Source organism: Nomascus leucogenys, chromosome 5 (assembly GCF_006542625.1).
Source record: "Nomascus leucogenys isolate Asia chromosome 5, Asia_NLE_v1, whole genome shotgun sequence".
Taxonomy (NCBI): Eukaryota; Metazoa; Chordata; class Mammalia; order Primates; family Hylobatidae; genus Nomascus; species Nomascus leucogenys.
The window spans coordinates 139980351-139999320 of NC_044385.1; the positions used below are offsets into that span (position 1 = coordinate 139980351).

The window sequence follows — 18970 nt, forward strand, 5'->3', positions numbered from 1 at the left end:
TTCCACAGCAAGTGTGGGTTCCCCAGCCAGCGCTTTCCTAGGAAGCAGAGTTAATTAAGTGTGAGGTGCAATTAGCACAGGTCCCTCGGGGCAGGGCCATCCCCAGGACCTCTTGGCTCCACTCCTTAATTTCCGTCGGGGCCTCACCCGGTTCCCCCCGCCCCCCCGCAAGCTGGGCTCACGGTCAGCATCATGAATGAACCCTTTGCTGGCCATGGGAGTGTGCACAGCCCACAACCTCGGCAGATGGCAACCTTGACCCAGTGAAGCGCAGAGGACGAGGGTTCCCAGAGGACGAGGGTTCCCGGAGGGCAAGGGTTCCCGGAGGTCGAGGGTTCCCGGAGGACACCAGGTCATCCAGTCCCGCAGCCCAAATCTGCCCTGAACCTGCAGGCACGGAGCCTCCATCCGACCCACCCAGTTGCCTCTGCTGAAGTCTCCTGGCAGTTCTCACAAGGAACCTATTTTGGGGATTTGTCCAGGATGCCAGCCTCCAGGTGTAAAAATAACCGTTACCACCACCACTTTACGATGCACCAGGCGCCATCGAGTGGCACACACACCATTCCAGCACGTTTCACAAACCCACCCAGATGGGAAAACTGAGGCCTGCAGAGGACGTTGGCAGCAATCCGATGAGGGAGCTGGCTCCGAGCCTGGGGGCCTGTGCTGGGACTCTGCACTCAGACACACACTGTGTGTCCCAGCTGGGGACCCAGGAAGCACTCCCACGTCCCAGGGCCACTGTGCCACAACCCCTACACTCAGACACTCACCCTCCCACGTCCCAGGGTCGCTGTGCCGCAACCTCTACACTCAGACAGTCACCCTCCCGCTTCCCAGGACCGCTATGCCTCAACCCTTACACTCAGACACTCACCCTCCCACTTCCCAGGGCCACTGTGCCGCAACCCTACACTCAGACACTCACTGTGGTCCCAGCTGAGGACCCACCCAGGAAACCCTCCCACATCCCAAGGCCGGGCCACGGTGCCCCTTGCTTGTGGCCTTTGCAGCTGCTCTGTGTCACGGACCAGGGCTCAGGGTGACCCCACAGGAGCTGGTGCAGGCTTGGGTTCGGGTAGACTGACCCCCACTGCTCCCTCTCTTATAGGCAAGCCTGGAGCAGCTGTTGCCGGGCAGCTGGGCACCGTGTGTCCGTGAGCAGCTGTGAACACAAGGGTCTGGGACATGGGCCCCATCACTGGAACCCCCAGTCTTGCGTGGGGAGGTGGGACAAGCTCCTCCCACTGGACAGGACTGGGGTGAGCCCCTGGCCACTTCCGACAACGGACACGGGAGACCAGCACGTTCTTTCAGCTAAGACCCTTCTTGGCGCCGTGTGCCAGGGAGCAGCCCGCCCAGCTGACCGTGGGGAAGCGAGGGTCCCCAAGGGCTCACCCTGGCTCGGCCCTTCCCCACCCGTGTTTTCTCTTGGCCCTCAGTGATGCATGCCTGTCCTTTCCCTCCGTGTTTGTTTTCATGGTTGCCTCAGTTGTGCATGACAAAGGGCGGCAGCAGCCAAAGGGAAAACCCAAAATCCGTGACAGAGCCCACGCTCACTCCGCGCACAAGCGGGCAGACACGCCCAACCCAAAATCCATGACAGAGCCCGCGGCCACTCCAACCACGAGCGGGCGAACACGCCCAACCCAAAATCCATGACAGAGCCCGCGGCCACTCCAACCACGAGCGGGCGAACACGCACAATCTGCTCATCGTTATTCCCTGTCAAGGCCGAAGCCCGATCTACGTCTTTAGCCACAGTCGGAGCCGAGCCCGTCTCGAAGCCCCATAGTGTCCCTGGGCTCTGGTTTCCGGGGCTGTGCCGAGGGTCTCACCTGCACTTCCGAGTCGGCGTCCACGTGCTGCAGCTGGAACCAGGTGTCCCTGTTGTGGTACTTCTGCAAGTCCTCCTTCTGGATGGCCACCTTCCCTGCAACACAAGCAGAGAAGACTTCACCACGGGCACAGGCCCCAGAGCCAGGACGCCTGCGAGCAGAAGCCAGCCCATCATCACCACAGCTTATTTCCAACAGTTTAATTCAGAATGGGGCACCGGCTGGGTGCGGGGCTCATGCCTGGAATCCCCACGCTTGGGAGGCCCGGGGGGAGGGTCGCTTGAGACCAGCCTGGGCGATATGGTGAAACCTTGTCTCTACAAAAAAATAAAAGAATGAGCCGGGCATGGTGGCACTGTGTCTCTAAAAATTGATATTAAAAAGTCAAAATAATCAGGTGCAGGGGTAAGTCTCCGCTGTCTCCCTTCCGGTAAGGCATTCCAGATGCTTCGCTGTGAAGGCGTGAACGTCCGCTCCATCGGCAATGCGCACCTCACTTTCACCATGGTCTGTGGCCAGTTCTCATGGGCAGGAGGTGCCTCAGAGATTGCTGGGTGCACAAGAGCTCCGTTCTCACAAATAAACATCTCACACCTCACACACCACCAAGGCAGCGGCATCACGCCGCAAGAGAGACATGTGTGCACCCGTACGAGCTACAGCCTGAAACACACGTGTGCCTAGAGTTTGCTTTCCATGTGTGTGGACACACACATGTGTGTGCATGTATGTGGGTGCTCAGGTTATTCACAGGCAGGACTGACAGCTAGAATGAGCTGCCACCTTCCCACGCGACGTGGGTTGGTCTGAATCTGTGCCTTTAAAGTGTAATGAATGAGCTGCCTTCTGGGACCCCGGAGGGCCTGAAAGTGTAGATTCCTGGCCTTCTCCAGACGGAGGAGAACAGAAGCTCTGGTGTGGGCTGGAATCTGCACACCACAGGTCCCTGGGCACTTGTGTGGGCCCCAAAGTCTGGGGACGTCCACTCTAAACAGTTTCCTGTGCCTTAAACAGGCTTAGTACTTTGGCGCTACACTTCCAATGAAAACACATATCAGAATATATTTGTACAATATACGTTTACCTAGTATGGATTTATGTGTGTAAATTCGCATCTGTAATCATTATTATCTGCTTGTACGTTCATCTCATTCCAGAAAAATTCCCGCGGCGGGGCAAACGCGTGCCCATCCCATCCCCGGCAGGACAGGGCTTGTCAGGAGCTGGGCACTGAGCCATCTCCCATCCTGCGTCCCTTCACGGCACCACCACGTCAACCCTGCCAGTGGCCTCTGCACACTGTGGACCACGCCACCCACCACGGCGAGCACCCACGCAGCACGTGCACCTCTGTTGACAGACGCACGTGAACTCCTCAGGAGTCGCACACACATTGATGTCTGAGCCCATCGAGTGAGGAAGGAAATGTTGGCAGACACCTCACGTCTTCGTTCTGCACCCAGAGACACACACAGCCCTCCTTAAGGATCCTGGTCCAGTCACTGAAGCAAGAAACTCTGGGTCCCTGCAGACCCCGGTTCCACCGCAGCGTCCGCAGCCGCAGGGTCTGAGCACACCCTGCCTCACGCCAGGACAGCGCAGCCCAGCCCCAGTTCTCTCCTCCAAGGAAGATCCTTTTATATTTCCGTGTCTCAAAAAACTTCCGCAGACTCCCATCGGAACAACCCCGGCCTGGCGTCCAGCAGCCGCACGCTTCGGCCTGACTCTCTGTCCAGCCTCAGTAAATTCGGGAACACTCCGCCGCCAGCCTCTCACAGGTGCCATCTCAGTCAGTCCTGCAGTGACCCTGGAGGGGCAGGTCCCACTCTGCACACCCCACAGACGAGCAGGCCAGGGCTGCAGGGAGAGGGAGCTTCCGTCCCCGCCTTCCTGCCAGCGTTCCTTCCTCTGTTAGTGTCCCCACCCTGCGAGGTCCCAGGATGCGTCTTCCCTCAGGAGCTCCTCCGCCCAGCGGGCTCATGCCAGCGAGACCTCTCAGCCTGACTGGTCCATTCCGTGACTGATCTCAGAGCCCGTGGGCCTTGGCCACCAGGCCCCTCCCTTGTCTGCGAACTGGGAGGGTCTGAGACACACCCAGCTCAGCACTAGCCCCAGACCCTGTGGGACAGCGCAGGATCGGCCACATGATGGGGCACCACGTGGCCACAGGACATGGTGGGAGGTGCAGAAGGTGGAAAGAGGCACAAAGACGCTTTCCAAGTGCCCAAAGGACAGAGGCGGAATCAGGACAGTTGGCCTCCAGTGCCGCTGACACCTGCCATGCACGTCAGCACCTTCATCTCGTGTCCTCAGGGGTGCCGGCTGCACCTCACACCATCCACTCTGCAAAGCAAAGCAGCCCTGGGAACAGCCCTGGAAGAAGCCCCTTCCCAGCTCCGGGACCCCTGCTCACAGCCAGGGCTGGAGCCCCTTCCCAGCAAACTACAGCTCCGGGACCCCCAGCTCACAGCCAGGGCCGGCCAGTTCCACAGCTACCTGGACGTAGATACAGCACACAGGCACTCATGGGTTCGTACGATCAGCCTGGTGACCTCATCGGCTCAGCTCTTGCCACACAGACATACACAGACCATCTGGAGCTGCACGGAACGACGCTGAAACCACCACTGAGGGCAGGCGAGAGCCAAGTCAAGAACCAAGGGGGCCGGCACAGAAAACAGGCCCCCGCACATGAGGGAGAAGGAACACCAGGGAGGCTCAGAGAGAAACCCAGTGACACACCACGTGGACTCCCTCCAATGGCCTCTAATGGCGCAGACCACGAGGGTGGACGACAGCCAGGACACCTCCTCCTGGCCCGCCTCACTCGCTGAGCCCCGCCCCGCCCTCCCACCCGCAGCCCTGGGCGGGCGCCTTTGAATCCAAGGGTCCCGAGGGGGGGCTCTGTCCTCTCCTCTGACGACTGCTGCATGGCTCTTGCAAAACCTCCCCTTTCCCCCACAACACGAACCTCAGTTTTGAGTCTCACAGGAATAAAGCCACATGAAAGCAAAAACTTCTTAAAACTGAGTTGGGCAATATATTTCAGTGAAAAGGGATAAATCTGCAGACTCCAAGACGCCTTCAGCTGGACAGGAGGGTCAGTTTTGAAGTCTGAAGTTTTAAATACTTGCAATGTCACTGTGTCTTCACATTTTTATAAGCCGAAACTGGGACGGGAGAAGTCACATATTTACGTGGATAAGAATCTTGTAACTGGCACATGATTACACGTCTTTATTTTTACAAGTACTTCATTTAATTTTTTAATAGGTAATACAGAAACAGAACAAAATCCACAACATTCAAAAGGATTTAAAATCCCTTCAAGAAGGGATCCCTGCCCCTGCCACCTCATTCCTGACGTGGGGTCACTTCTGTCACCAGCCCCCAACCTCTCCTTCTAGAAGCCAGCCACATTCAACAACGGGGACACGTGGACATTTGAAGCGTGCGTGTTCGTATCTCCAGATGCTGAACGGAGAAAATGCCTGATCTAAAAGCCTCGGCATCTATTTAAATTTCTCTGATGTGCCTAATCCACAGGGTTGTCCCCATCTACTTGAGTCACACCAAAAAGTTGACCGAACACTCTGGGCCTCCCTTTCTCACTTGGGCAAAGGCGGCTGCCTTCTCACCACGAGAGCCGGAAGGGTCACTTTCTTCTGCTGCATCTGTGCTGGCCAGGCCCGTCCAGAAAAGAGGAGCCAGGGGTCTGGAGGGCATCAGACGGGGGACCAGCTGCAGAGGGACCAGAAAAAGGGGAAACAGCCACAGGACACAACTGAGCAAGAGCTGCCCGAGACAGGGAATGCGGCTGAGATGCGTGCGCCTCCCTCTGACCCCACCTGTGTCCCAGCCAGGGCCACGAGGAAAAAACAAAGGCCATGCAGATCCCAAAGGAAGAAATAAAAGCCTTTATTCATAGAATGTACAAAAAAAAATCTACCAGCAAAGCTAATAGAACTAACTGGTGTGTTTAGCAAGATCAGAGAACACAAGGTCAGTGCCGAGACGTCGACTGCATTTTACACACAAGCAATGACCGTGAAAATCAAACAAAAACAGCACCTTTCACAAAATTACGCTTTTAGGTTTGTGCTTTTGGTGGACTACCTAAGAAATTTTTAACCACTCCATTAAACACATAAAACACAAGGAAATAAACGTTTTTAAGTGTGCAAACTGTGTAGGCTGAAAACACATCACAAAACACTGATGAGAGAAATTGGAAAGACCCAAGCGTGTGGAAAGATATGCCATGTCCATGGATTTAAAGACTCAGTTCTGTTAAGATATTAATTCTCCCCAAATTAATCTATAGATTAATGTAATCCCAGTGAAAAATTCCTGTGGGACTATTTTGGAAATTGAGAAGCTCATTCAAAAGTATATATGGCAAGTCAAAGCATCTAGAATAGCAAAACAAGTTTACGAACAAATTTGATGATTTTACACTACAACGTAAGACCTGCTATGAAGCTATAGTGATCAAGACTGCATAGGGCAGGCGAGCCCCAAATTGGGGCTTAGCCTCAAAGGGTCCGTAGCTTCACTCAGGAAATAATTCGAGAACGAGGTGGTGGTAGAAGAAAACAGTTTTATGGAGGCGGCAGTGACAGCTCTGAAACTGCTCCCGCACAGCAGGACTCCCCACAGGCGGAGTGTTGAGAGTCTCAGCCGTTCCCGCAGAGCAGGGTTCCCCATAGGCGGGGTGTTGAGAGTGGCACCTCCGGGCACTCCTGCAGTCTTATTTATCCTCACTTTAACTATATGTCAATTAAGGGACAGATTATGCAGACATTTCTAGAAAAAGGGTGGTAATTTCCGAGTCACGGGGTCGTTCCTATGGAAAGAGGTGGTAACCTCCAGGTGTTGCCATGGCAATGGTAAGCTGACATGGCACACTGGCAGGTGTGTCCGATGGAAAGCTGCTTCCACCCATCCCTGTCTCAGCTAGTCCTCAATTTGGTTCGGGGTCCGAGCCCTGCCTCCAGAGTCCAGTCCCGCCTCCTACCTCAGATAGAACAGAATACAGAGGCCACAAACAGACCCACACAGTGCAGCCAACTAAGCTGTAAATGTGCCAAAGTCATCAATGGAGGATGGGTCGTCTTTCAACCAACGGCGCTGGAACGAATGGATGTCTACATGGAAAAAACAGAATCCCAACCCTTTTCTTTGTGCCATAAGTGAAAATTAGCTTGAAACAGATCATGGAACTAAATGTAAACGCTGAAAGCACACACTTTCCAGGAGAAAACTGCCACAACCGTGGGATAGGCAAGACTTTCTTAGACATGACACCACACGTACAAATCATACAAGAAAAAAATGTGATAAACTGGACCATCAAAATCAAAAACTTCTGTTCTTCAAAGACAATGGTAAGAAAATGAAATACAAGCCACAAACTGGAAGAAAATATTTGCAAAGCACACTTGTGATGGACTCGTATCCAGAATATACAGGGAACTTTAAAAAGTAACAAGAAAACAACCCAATTAAAAGGGCAAAAGATTTGAACAATGTACCAAAGAAGGAATGGAGCCGTCACTAAGCCCATGAAAAGGTCCTCAACGCCACTCTTCACAGACACGCAATAAAAGCCACAGTGAGACAGTGCACACCTATGGGAGTGCAAATAGGAATAAAAACTGGAGAATAAAAACTCACGGTCCTAAGGGCCGGGCAGGATGCGAAACACCTGCTGCTCTCACTCCCTGCTGGAGAGAAGGCAGACTGGGCGGCCACCTGGAGACACGGTTGGGTAGTTTCTAATGAAAGTAAACACACACCCAACAGCGGGCCCAGCAACCTCACTCCCACGAATTTATCTCAGAGTAAGAAACAGAAACATTGTCCACACAAAGACCTATCCGAGAATGTTTATGGTGACTTTATTCATAATTCCTGAGGATTAGACACAATCCAGCGGCTGCTGAGGTGCGTCTGTATGATGGAAACCCATGGGCTGTGGAAGGGGGCGACCTGGCTCACAGCCGCACAGCGCGGGACCAGCGGTGGCAGAAGGCACGGTCCCTCCAGGGTTTGACTCATGTGGCCTCCTGGAAAAGGCAAAACTGTGGGAACAGGCCGCAGAGCAGTGGCTGCCAGGGGCTGTGGGCCGGGGTAGGCAATCCACCCCAAAGGGGCCCAAAGGAGTGTTCTGGGCTGTGGGAACGTATCTTAGTTGTGGTGTCTACACAACTGCATACACTGGTGAAGGCTACACCTAACGGTGAACTTTACCATATGTCAATTGCAGACCACCTGATTTATACACAAAGAATGGAGGTCTCGGCAGGGAGCAGTGGCTCACGCCTGTAATCCCAGCACTTTGGGAGGCCGAGGCGGGCGGATCATGAGGTCAGGAGATCGAGACCACGGTGAAACCCCGTCTCTACTAAAAATACAAAAAATTAGCCGGGCGTGGTGGCGGCGCCTGTAGTCCCAGCTACTCGGAGAGGCTGAGACAGGAGAATGGCGTGAACCTGGGAGGCCGAGCTTGCAGTGAGCCGAGATCGCGCCACTGCACTCCAGCCTGGGTGACAGAGCGAGACTCCGTCTCAAAAAAAAAAAAAATAAAATAAATGGAGGTCTCACTGCACCCCCCACCCCATTGGGAAGCCTCAGAGAGTCTCTAGGGGCTGGAGGGGCAAATGGAGGGGGACGTGGTGTTACCAGAGCCGGCGCCCGGAGGAAGGTGGAGGCCTAGTGGGAAGAGGAGGGAGGCGCCAGGATGGGGGGTGAAGACCCCGATGCTGCTGTGACTGACAGCACCGAGCCGGGCCTCGCGCATTTCCGCGGTTCACGCATCCGAGCTGCGGGGAGTCATAGATTCCGGTCTGTGCTCCATGCGTGCAGCGCCCGGCACCGGGTCCGGGCAGAGGCCGCCTCCCTGCGCCTGGAATCCTGAAGGATCCTGCGCCCCGTGTGTCCCACAGGTCACGGCCCTGCGGCTGGGAGCCCGGCTTGACTGACAGTTCCCGCCGGCAGCCGCGCTCTGTGGGCCACGACCCAGGGACAGAGGAGGCTACGGTCACGCCGCCCGGGTCCCGCGGACACTGGACACTTCTTCCTTCTGTTCGTGCTGCGGCGGGAGCTGACTGCAGCCGGTGGAGGCGCCGGGGTGGGCTGGGGAGGGCTGAGAGCGGGGCTTTATTTCCCCAAGTCTCACTTGCCGGGGCGCCGTATGCCGGCACGACTTCAGCTGCCTTTGTCGCTTTCTATCGCCACCGCCCTCCCCCTCCAGGCTGAAGGTGCCCTCCCGTCCCCAACCCACACCCCCGACCCCATAGGGATGCGCCCCCATCCTTCTGGCACCTGCCAGTGCACCCTTCACTCCTGGACCTGAACTTGCAACTGAGCACAGCTGTGGCTGCCCCAAGGGAGACTTGCTGGCAGGTGGGGTTTCCTCAGGGCGTGGGCGGCTGCTAGAAACAAGAGAACCAGGAGGACCACGCGGCCAGGAAGCCAGTGGCCACAGCGTACTTCCACCCAGAAACGCGTTCCCCAGAACCTGGTGTTTCATGCTGGGTAACAACATAATTACCATCATAAAGATAAATCATTACCGGAGATCCAGACTGCCACCCATTTTCTTTTCTTCTTTTTTTTTTTTTTTTTTTTGAGACGATGTCTCACTCTGTCGCCCAGGCTGGAGTGCAGCGGTGCGATCTCGGCTCACTGCAAGCTCCGCCTCCCGGGTTCACGCCATTCTCCTGCCTCAGCCTCCCAAGTAGCTGGGACTACAGGCGCCCGCCACCACGTCCAGCTATTTTTTTTGTATTTTTAGTAGAGACGGGGTTTCACCATGTTGGCCAGGATGGTCTTGATCTCCTGACCTCGTGATCCGCCCGCCTCAGCCTCCCAAAGTGCTGGGATTACAGGCGTGAGCCACCGCGCCCGGCCAGCCATTTTCATGGCTGCGAAAGCCACAGTGAAACATCTAAGTCCAGTCACCATAATCGTAAAGCCACCAAGAACCACTAGCAGACGACGTCAACAGAATGATCAATAAACATCTTACTTGGTTATTTTCAGAGCATAAAACTCCAGAACTAACTTGATCAGCTTCTTTTATTAAAACGTGCCAAAAATTTTTTAAATTTCTTTTTCCTTAGGGTTGTCGCTCAAAAAATGTCTCATACACCTTCGAGAATGAATCAAATTCCTGTGGATTCTTGCGTATAAACTGAGCCGGTGATGAGGCCTGACACACGGTCACACTGCAATTCGCCCGTGGCGCCCAGCACAGGCTGAGCCCCGCCAGATACATCATTAGCCTCCGCTGAATAATCTGGATTCCACACCCCCCTTTCTTCCGGGAACACCCTTGGAGCAAGGCCCCCGGCAGGGGCTGAGAACACAGGAGCGAGACACAGGCCTGCCCTGCAGGACCATGGGCTCCGGGAAGCTCTGCAGTGGACACAGCACAACAGGCAAAAGAACCACAACCAACGAGTGGGGCAGGGGAGGCAGGTCATGGAGGGCAGCCCACCCATGCCGCAGGGTCGGAGGCCATCTCCTGCAGCAGGCCCCAGTCCTGGAGGCGGGCATGGCAGGACGTGGGGATGGAGGAGGTGTGGCCTCAGGAGGGGGTGCAGAGCGGCTGAGCCCGGAGGCAGGAGGGAGAACTGCCAGCCACTAGCCCTGGAGCCGATGCCCTGGTCAGAGGAAGAGGGAACCCTTCCACAGCACCCAGCTTGAACGTGACATGAAGCTATGGACCTGAACCTGAGGGCCTCCCAGGCAGACACTGAGCAGGGGGGTGCAGGGGTCACACTGGACCCTCAAGACCATCTCACCGACAAGGCTCCACGAGGCCCAGCACAGCAAGACCCTGAAGGAGGGGCAGGTGCCAACCGCACTCAGGAGCACAAACACCTTCTGCGATCGCATTTCAGGGCCAGGGTGTCCGCTGCGGAAGCACCCAGCACAGCGTTCCCACTCAAAATGAAGTCAAATGTCAATCATCTGAGATCCATGTGACCCATTCCATGTATTTTCTAAACAAACTCTGGAGACTTCCATGAAAAGCACAGCAGTTTCTAAGAATAATCACTTGGGTACAGTGAACCACAGTCCCACAAATGTCCAGGTCCCGACCCCTGCAATGGTGAGGGGGCACTGGCCGTATCAATGCCAGGTGAGGCTCTGCCCAGCCCCGAGGGCCTCTGGGTTCACAGCTGCCACCAGCCAAGCCCGTCTCAACGCCAGGCAGAGAGCAAGACCGGTCAGGATGGGCGTCTCTCTCTTTGTTTCTGTCAGGGCACTTGCTGTGGAGGCCCGGGACATGGCAGAGTGCAGACAGGAGCCTACGCATTACCTGCTAGCCTGTTTCTCTCATGCCCCCTTCTCTCTATCTCAACGTCGTGCTGACACACACTAGGTGCCGGCCGCCCAGTGGGGACAGGCTGGGTTTTAGGACACTCAAGCTCTGAGGTGGACCTTTGGCCGTGCCTCTCACTTCTGTGTGCCAAGCACTGGGAATGGATCAGATCACAGATCCTGGTCCATGGCTCACAAACAGAGGAACAGGGACGATGAAGAAAGCCCACAGCTGAGGGACACAGGTGAGCGCTGGGGAAAGGGGGGCAGCCGGCGTGGGGTGGAGCGGCCGTGACGCGGTGTGAGGAGCCAGTGTGAGCAGTGAGCGTCGGACGGACGCAGCCCCCTGCCCCTGCACAGCACCCTTGTGGCCTCGCTGGCCTCCTGCACCCCCGGGCCCTCAGGCTGCCTGGGGCCAAGCTAGGGGTCCCCCTGGGGGACTCCTCCTCCTGCCCTGTCCCACTCAGCATCCCGGCAGCCATGGAGACGAGGAGCCTGCACCACCTGGGGTCTGGCTTCAGGCTGTGGCAGCCAGTACACACTGGCTCTCCAGCCGCCCGTCCTGGGCGTGAGCTCAGGTGCCGCAGGACCCCTCCTCCCTTCCTGGCTCTCCCAGCATCACGGTGGGAATTAGCCTGATGCCTCAGCCTCCCACACCTGCTACGTGAGGTCTGCTCCTGACGGAATTCTCTGGCTGCATTTAGGAACAAGGAGCTCCCCAAGTAACCTGAAGTCCACTCTGCCGAGAGGCCCCACAACTTACAGGATGCCGCCTTCCTATGATCCCAGGCAGTACTGCCCATGAGCTTTCTCCAGGAGCAGCCCCACTCCTGCCGCAAACACACCATCTCCTGGAAGTAACAGTATTGCCCCGAAAACCAGGGGGAAACTGAAGCCACATGCCCCCACCCCCACCTGCCCTTTCTGTGCCCACACTGTGGGGACTAAAGTTGCAACAGGGACAGCCAGGATGTGGTGAGGAGGGAGGGCCCCACATCCATGCAAAGGTCCCCCCGCAGATGCCCCGGGGAGAAGCCCTGGGAAGTTGTCTGAAGAGGGTCGGGGATGCTGCGCTCTTGCCTTGAGGGGCCACGGAAGCCTCGACTGGCAGCGCTCACTGACCTGAGCCTGGTGTGATGCTCCAGCAGGGACCACAGATGCCAGGCCAGATCCCAAGAGCGGATCAGGAGGAACACCCAGGGCTGCTGTGACCCCGAGGCCTGCTGTGACCCCCAAGGGCTGCAGCGACCGCTCAGCACCATCCAGCCAGGCTCCGGACTGAAATGCTAATACTCCCCTGGCACAGAACAGGCGGCAAAGGGGAAGTAAACGCTCATTCATCACCCACCTATGATGGAATCCCTCCGGAAAACGTCTCTATCGAAAATGTAGAAGGACAGGTGACGAAAGCTCCGAGGAATTTCACAGTAAAAGTCTTCTCCGTAAAAGGGGCTAGAGAGACAAAGAAAAGCGCCAGTTAGAACACAGGCCACGCTCGCGCCTCACCCCCGGGGCACACACGTGTGGTCTTAGTTTTAAACGTGCCGTGAGAACGCCCTGTACTGTGTCGCGTGCATGAGACATGAACCCGCAGCTCCCTGTGGGGTGAAGGGCCTCGTAGCTGCTGCCCGGCCTCCACCTCGAGCCTTTGCGCTGCACAGATGAACTTCTGTAGCTGGGCCGCCTGGCAGTCCAGGAAGCTGAGAGACCTCCACAGAGACCATGGCCACTGCCAGAATGACTTCCATGGTAGGTGCTCAGGTCTAGGTGCAGCCTCAGGGCCATCGTGATGTTTTGAAGGTACCTGGTTTGGGGCAGGCGGTGGCTCCCTTTATGCATTAAACATAAAACACAGCACTCCAGTGCCTTGCACCGCTCCTTTTATCCAGAGATCCAGTACAAAGTCCTGACTGCCCAGCCACCCTCGCTCCTGGGGGAGAGACACCCGCTGCTGACTGTACTTAGAGTCCTCGCTCCTGAGGGAGAGGCCCCCGCTGCTGACTGTGCTTACAGAGTGCACGGCTCAGGCCGCCCACGCGTGAGTCACCCGGAGATGCAGCCACCCCACAGATGGAGACTTGAAATAACCGCAACCCCAATAAAGAAGCAGAAGCCAGTGGGCTTTGCCATTCAGCAAACCTCCCTGTTGTCCTGGGCTGGCACAGGTGGGGTTAAGTTCTTCCCCACGCTGGACCCGTTGGCAATTACCGCAGTGCACGCACAGCTACCACCAACTCAGAACTTAAAACAAGCCCACTTTCACGCACATTTTTGCTAAGGTCCAAAATAGGAAAGATGTAAGTTATTCAAGGAGGAACTATTCTGATAGAAAGCAAAGGAAGGTCAACGGTGCTGGGCCAGGGGGGCGTCCACACAGTCACCAACGGCACAGGCCCCACCCCAGCCACACACAGAAATGAGCTCAGACCCGCACCCATGTGTAAGGGCGTAAGGGTTAGAGCTACCAGCCTCTGAGAAGAAAATGAGAATGAACCTGCACCCTAGAGTCAGGTAAAGATGTCTTAGATCTGTCACCAAAAGCATAAGTGCCAAAAGAAAAATAAATGGAAAATCAAACTTCATCAAAATTAAAAACATTAAAAACTTTATTGCATTAAAAGCATTATTTAAAAAGTGAAAAGGGCCAGCGCGATGGCTCATGCCTGTCCCAGCACTTTTGGAGGCTGAGACTGGTGAATCACCTAAGATCAGGGGTTCGAGACCAGCCTGGCCAACATGGCAAATCCCCGTCTCTACTAAAAATACAAAAAATTAGCAGGGCGTGGTGGTGGGCGCCTGTAGTCCCAGCTACTCGGGAGGCTGAGGCAGGAGAATCGCTTGAACCGGGAGGCAGAGGTTGCAGTGAGCCAAGATTGCACAACTGCACTCCAGCCTGGGTGACAAGAGCGAAACTCAGTCTCAAAAAAAAATAAAAATTTTAAAAAAAAGTGAAAAGACAGACTAGAAAAAATATTAGTAAGTCAGTTATCTCATAAAGGACTTGTATCCAGAATATATAAAGAACTCTTATAACTCAATAAATGATGACAAATAATTCAGTTTAAAGGGGCAAAAGATTTGAACACACATATCACCAAAGAAGACAAATGGCCAACAACGTATTAAAAATGCTCCATGTCATTAGCCCTTGAGAAAATGCAAATTAAACCAGGAGATACGGCACAGGCATAGGCCCAAACCTGGGGCGGTGACCGTTGCTGCTCGGAGCCCAGGTGGGAGGGGCCCAGAGTCCAGGTGGGAGGGGTCCGAAGTCCAGGCCCCACCCCTTCCCTCTGCAGCAGCCTTAATGACAGGCGTTTCATTTGGATTTCACTGATTTCATTATGTTTATAACTGGGTCAGAGACTAGGTAACGTTTACTCAGAAAACCATTTTTTGTCATAAAACAATCTTCCAAGGGAAGCCTAAAATGCCTACATTGTTTTAAGCATTTTAGAAACACAGCAGTATCCATTTACACACAAAAGAAACATCACTTTATCTTTCAATGAAGGCAGAATGCTCAGGGACTTCCACCAATTTCCATTGTAGCAGCATCCTGGTTAATGAAGGCCCATTAGAAAGTCACCTTTCCTTTAAACACATTCTCTCCTTGGTCGTTGACATATCCTCTGATCTCCTGCGTCTGCTGTCTGCGTGGGCACCGACGAGATCTGATGTCAGGGACCCCCAGGGGTGTGTGTGCCCATAGGCGTGTGTGTGTGGGTGTGTGCACATGTGTGCCCATGGGTGTGTGTGCCCAGAGGCATATGTGTGTGCGTGTGTGCATGTGTGTGTCCATGGGTGTGTGTGCCCACAGGCATATGTGTGTGTATGTGCCTGCATGTGCCCGTACGTGTGTGCCCACAGGCACCTGTTTGTGTGTGCATGTGTGTGCCCGTATATGTGTCGCCACAGGCACGTGTGCGTGTTCGTGCACATGTGTGCCCGTGGGTGCATATGCCCACAGGCACATGTGCATGGGTGTGTGCGTGCATGTGCCCATACGTGTGTGCCCACAGGCATGTGTGCATGTTCGTGCGTGCATGCATGTGCCCTGGAGCACTTGGGTGCACATGTACACAAAGGCACCACAGATGCGCCCCTCACAATGCGCTGCTTTCATAACAAGGCGCAGGGGTCGTGACCCCGCCTCCACCCTGTGTAAAGTCACAGCTGCAGGATCTCGGGGCAGGACGCACACTCCCCAGGCAGCGCCCCGTGGCCTCCTGGAGAAGCTTGGTGCTCTGCAGACAGCGCCCCCACTGGCAGGCAGGAAAAACCACCATCAACCTCGAAGCCAAAAGGGACACCAGATGCGCATTTTAATATTCACGCAAGGCCTCAGGTGACGAGCTACTCACAGGACAAGCGTTAACAATTAACAGTAATCCAGCCATCCCATTACTGGGTATATACCCAAAGGACTATAAATCATGCTGTTATAAAGACACATGCACATGTATGTTTACTGTGGCACTATTCACAATAGCAAAGAGTTGGAACCAACCCAAATGTCCAACAATGATAGACTGGATTAAGAAAATGTGGCACATATACACCATGGAATACTATGCAGCCATAAAAAAGGATGAGTTCATGTCCTTTGTAGGGACATGGATGAAACTGGAAACCATCATTCTCAGTAAACTATCTCAAGGACAAAAAACCAAACACCGCATGTTCTCACTCATAGGTGGGAATTGAACAATGAGAACACATGGACACAGGAAGGGGAATATCACACTCTGGGGACTGTTGTGGGGGGGGGGGGGAGGGACAGCATTAGGAGATACACCTAATGCTAAATGACGAGTTCATTGGTGCAGCAAAACAACATGGCACATGGATACATATGTAACAAACCTGCACATTGTGCACATGTACCCCAAAACCTGAAGTATAATAAAATAAAAAACAATTAATAGTAATCCACAAAACGTGGGATTTTTACAATGACAAAATGGCCTCTTCTGTACATCCCAGAGCAACTTTCAGGGCCACTGAGGCCTAAGCGACGGCAGGAAGCCGTGGTGCTTGAATGTGCGGCAGCAGCCTGGACTTGGCGTTCCCAGCCCCACTCGCTCCCGGCAGAGCCCCAAGAACCAAGGGCTGGAGGCTTCACTTCCCGCTCCAGAGTGGCAGGTGCCCAGGCTGTCCTGGCCGCGGTGCATCTCACACAAGAAGCCCAGCGGGAGCATGCACAGCTCCAGGCCTCGCGGCAAATGCGTAGCCAAAAGGCGTAAATCCAGCTTCATTCACCGTGGAGGAACCTCAGAACCACAGGCACCGACAGCCAAGCTGCCAGAGAATGGAACGGACACCCTCCACTGGCACAAACTCCAGCAGCTGGCTTGTCAGGAAGCTGCGGCGGCTTCAGAGCAACCCAGGCCTCGGGGTTCACCTGGCCACCTTGCCGTGAGACGGCATCACCGTTTCCCGAGAGCCCTCCACCCCCGCACAGGCACTGAGGACCCCACCACATGGGCCTGTGCCTGCCTTGCAGGAAGGCGGGGAGGAGGAAGTGGGTCGGGCTGGATTGCATGTCTGATGTGTGTCCGATGAGTGTCCAGTGCGTGTCCAATGCGTGTCCGGTGAGTGTCCGCTGTGTGTCCGATGTGTGTCTGATGCGTGTCCACTGAATGTTCGGTGCGTGTCTGATGTGTGTCTGATGCGCGTCTGATGCATATTCGGTGCGTGTCCGGTGCGTGGTGAGGGGCGGTGAGAGAGGATGCCAGCGTTGAGCACACCCCACACACGGGCGCCGTGCACCTGGCATTTAACCCTGCACACTTCCTCACGACCCCGATGCACAGGGTGGGAAACCGAGGCACTCCGACATCTGATGAAACAAAACTAACCCCAGACTCAGGCCATGCGGTGTTGCTATAAACCGCTTTTACATTTAGAAAGAGGCACGTCCAGTCTGTGGTGATAATTTTATGGAGTTCGTATGTTTTCTTGTAGCTTCCTCTTTCTGCTATTTTTATCTCTTTTTATTGAATGGATTTCTGGTTTATTTATGACTTTTAAGCACCTCAATTTCCACGGACAGGTGTCAGCACCACCAGAAGCCTCACGGGACCCTCCCAGGTGCCCAGCCAGCAGCCTCTGCCCCGAGCCTCCCCCCACCGAGCCCCCCACTGCCAAGCAGAGTCTCAGTGAGAGGAGCCACTTGTGCAGAGCCTTTGGCAGAGCAACTGAACACCCCACTACCGGGCAGCCCCCAGGGACGCCGCGCTCTCAGCCCCGCTGCCCAAGCCCTGCCGCACTATCCCTGGGGAGCAAGACCTCTTCCAGCCTCCACCCAGGAATTTCTCCAGCAACGGCTTCAGAACCTTGCTCCTGAATTGCGGCAGGGGAGGCAGCGCTTTGGGGCCCTCTGTCAGGCTGCCCCCCCCTGCTAAGAGGAGCTGTTGTCCTCGGGAACCACGGGGTCCCCCCTCCTGAAGAAGAGGAACGTCACACTCACATTTCCATTTCACACATTTGCAGCTGAGAACCCTGGAGCCAGAACGGGCTCCAGCACAGGCAATGGGCGAGCGTTTTGCATCTCTGATGTCATTTATTCTAGTGGTTCCAATTGCCTATTTTAGTGTTTTTCTCCTTATTTCACATAACTTTTTAAACTTAAAGTAATAAAGTTATTACTAACTTTGTTTCCTGCAGGTCACCTCAAGTCTTTCAGGAAACCAGGCAGGACATCTGCAGGTGGCCGGCCAGCCTTATCAACGGAGCCCTGAGCCACCAACCACCGTGACCAAGCTTCATTTCCACGAGCCGGACGAGCCCAAGAGGGGAGAGTGGCTGGACTCCGGATGCAAAGTCCACACGGTGCAGAGCAGGGGGCAGGGCTGCCTGGGCAGAGAGATTTAGACCAGGAGGCCGCTGGGGAGGCTGCCCAGAGGAGGAGGCATCACAGGGCAGTGGGGTCTGGAGAGGCGGCAGTGCTACAGGCCTTGCACTCATTTTAATGAAGGCTCTGCAGGATTTCAAGGAAAGCTGGAGCCGGTCTCTGTGCCAGAATAGAGGGTTCGTTCAGCTTCTTAGACCGATGATTTATTTAGGGAATAAGAAGGGTGATTCCAGGGACAGTGGAGGCCCCCACAGGAAGGAAACCTCTCCCCGCAGTGACTGTGCACTGAGCCGGCCTGACGCCCAGGGCCACAGTGCCATAGCCAGGGAGCCCTGAAGAAACTCCTGGAAGAATGTAAAACCCCCAGCTCAAGGAGGAGACTGGAGGCGGTTCCCCACCTTCTGGGGGCAGTTAACAACCTCTGAGAACGAACCCACGGCTAAAACCCATAAAACCTCTGCCAACCACACCCACACCTGGAAGGGGCACCTCTGGCCGGGGCGCTCAGCACGAGGACCCAGAACAATGGCTTCCCTGGGGCACGGGCTCGGCCTGCAGGCTGGAGAGCTGCCATCCTAGCACACACTGGGTAGATGCGGGTGTTTCCAATGTGCTGAAGAGGGCAGGGCCTGGCTGAGGCCCTGGGAGGCCGGAGTCCTGGAGGTCAGTGCGGGGCGGTGAGTTCCCAGGTCACTTCCCCAGGTGTGCGTTTTCTTCACTTTCCTGTCCTATTCATTCATTTTAGCACGGAGGCCAGAACCAGCCAAGTGAAGCCCCTGCCTGACCACTCAGGGGGTGTGAGGACGGGGACGAGGGCCGGGAACATCAGTCAGCTCCTAGAATGGCAGGTTTGTACCTGGAAATGGGGCACCAGAGTGACATCCCCCCAAGACCCCCGAGATGCCATGAGCCCCACGGAGACCAGGCGCCCGGCAGGGGC

The 18970-nt window shown here is 55.3% G+C and overlaps 1 protein-coding gene across 1 annotated transcript in view; it reads right to left on the reverse strand.

The window, feature by feature from the left end:
* The window catches only part of RASA3 (RAS p21 protein activator 3), a 140803-nt gene that overhangs the window by 55190 nt on the left and 66643 nt on the right, over nt 1-18970 (reverse strand). The window contains exons 3-4 of the mRNA XM_030812473.1: nt 12523-12626; nt 1842-1936 (exon numbers count right to left, since the gene is read on the reverse strand). Of these exons, the coding sequence (XP_030668333.1) occupies nt 1842-1936; nt 12523-12626 (199 nt within the window). The remainder of the gene's footprint in view (nt 1-1841; nt 1937-12522; nt 12627-18970) is intronic.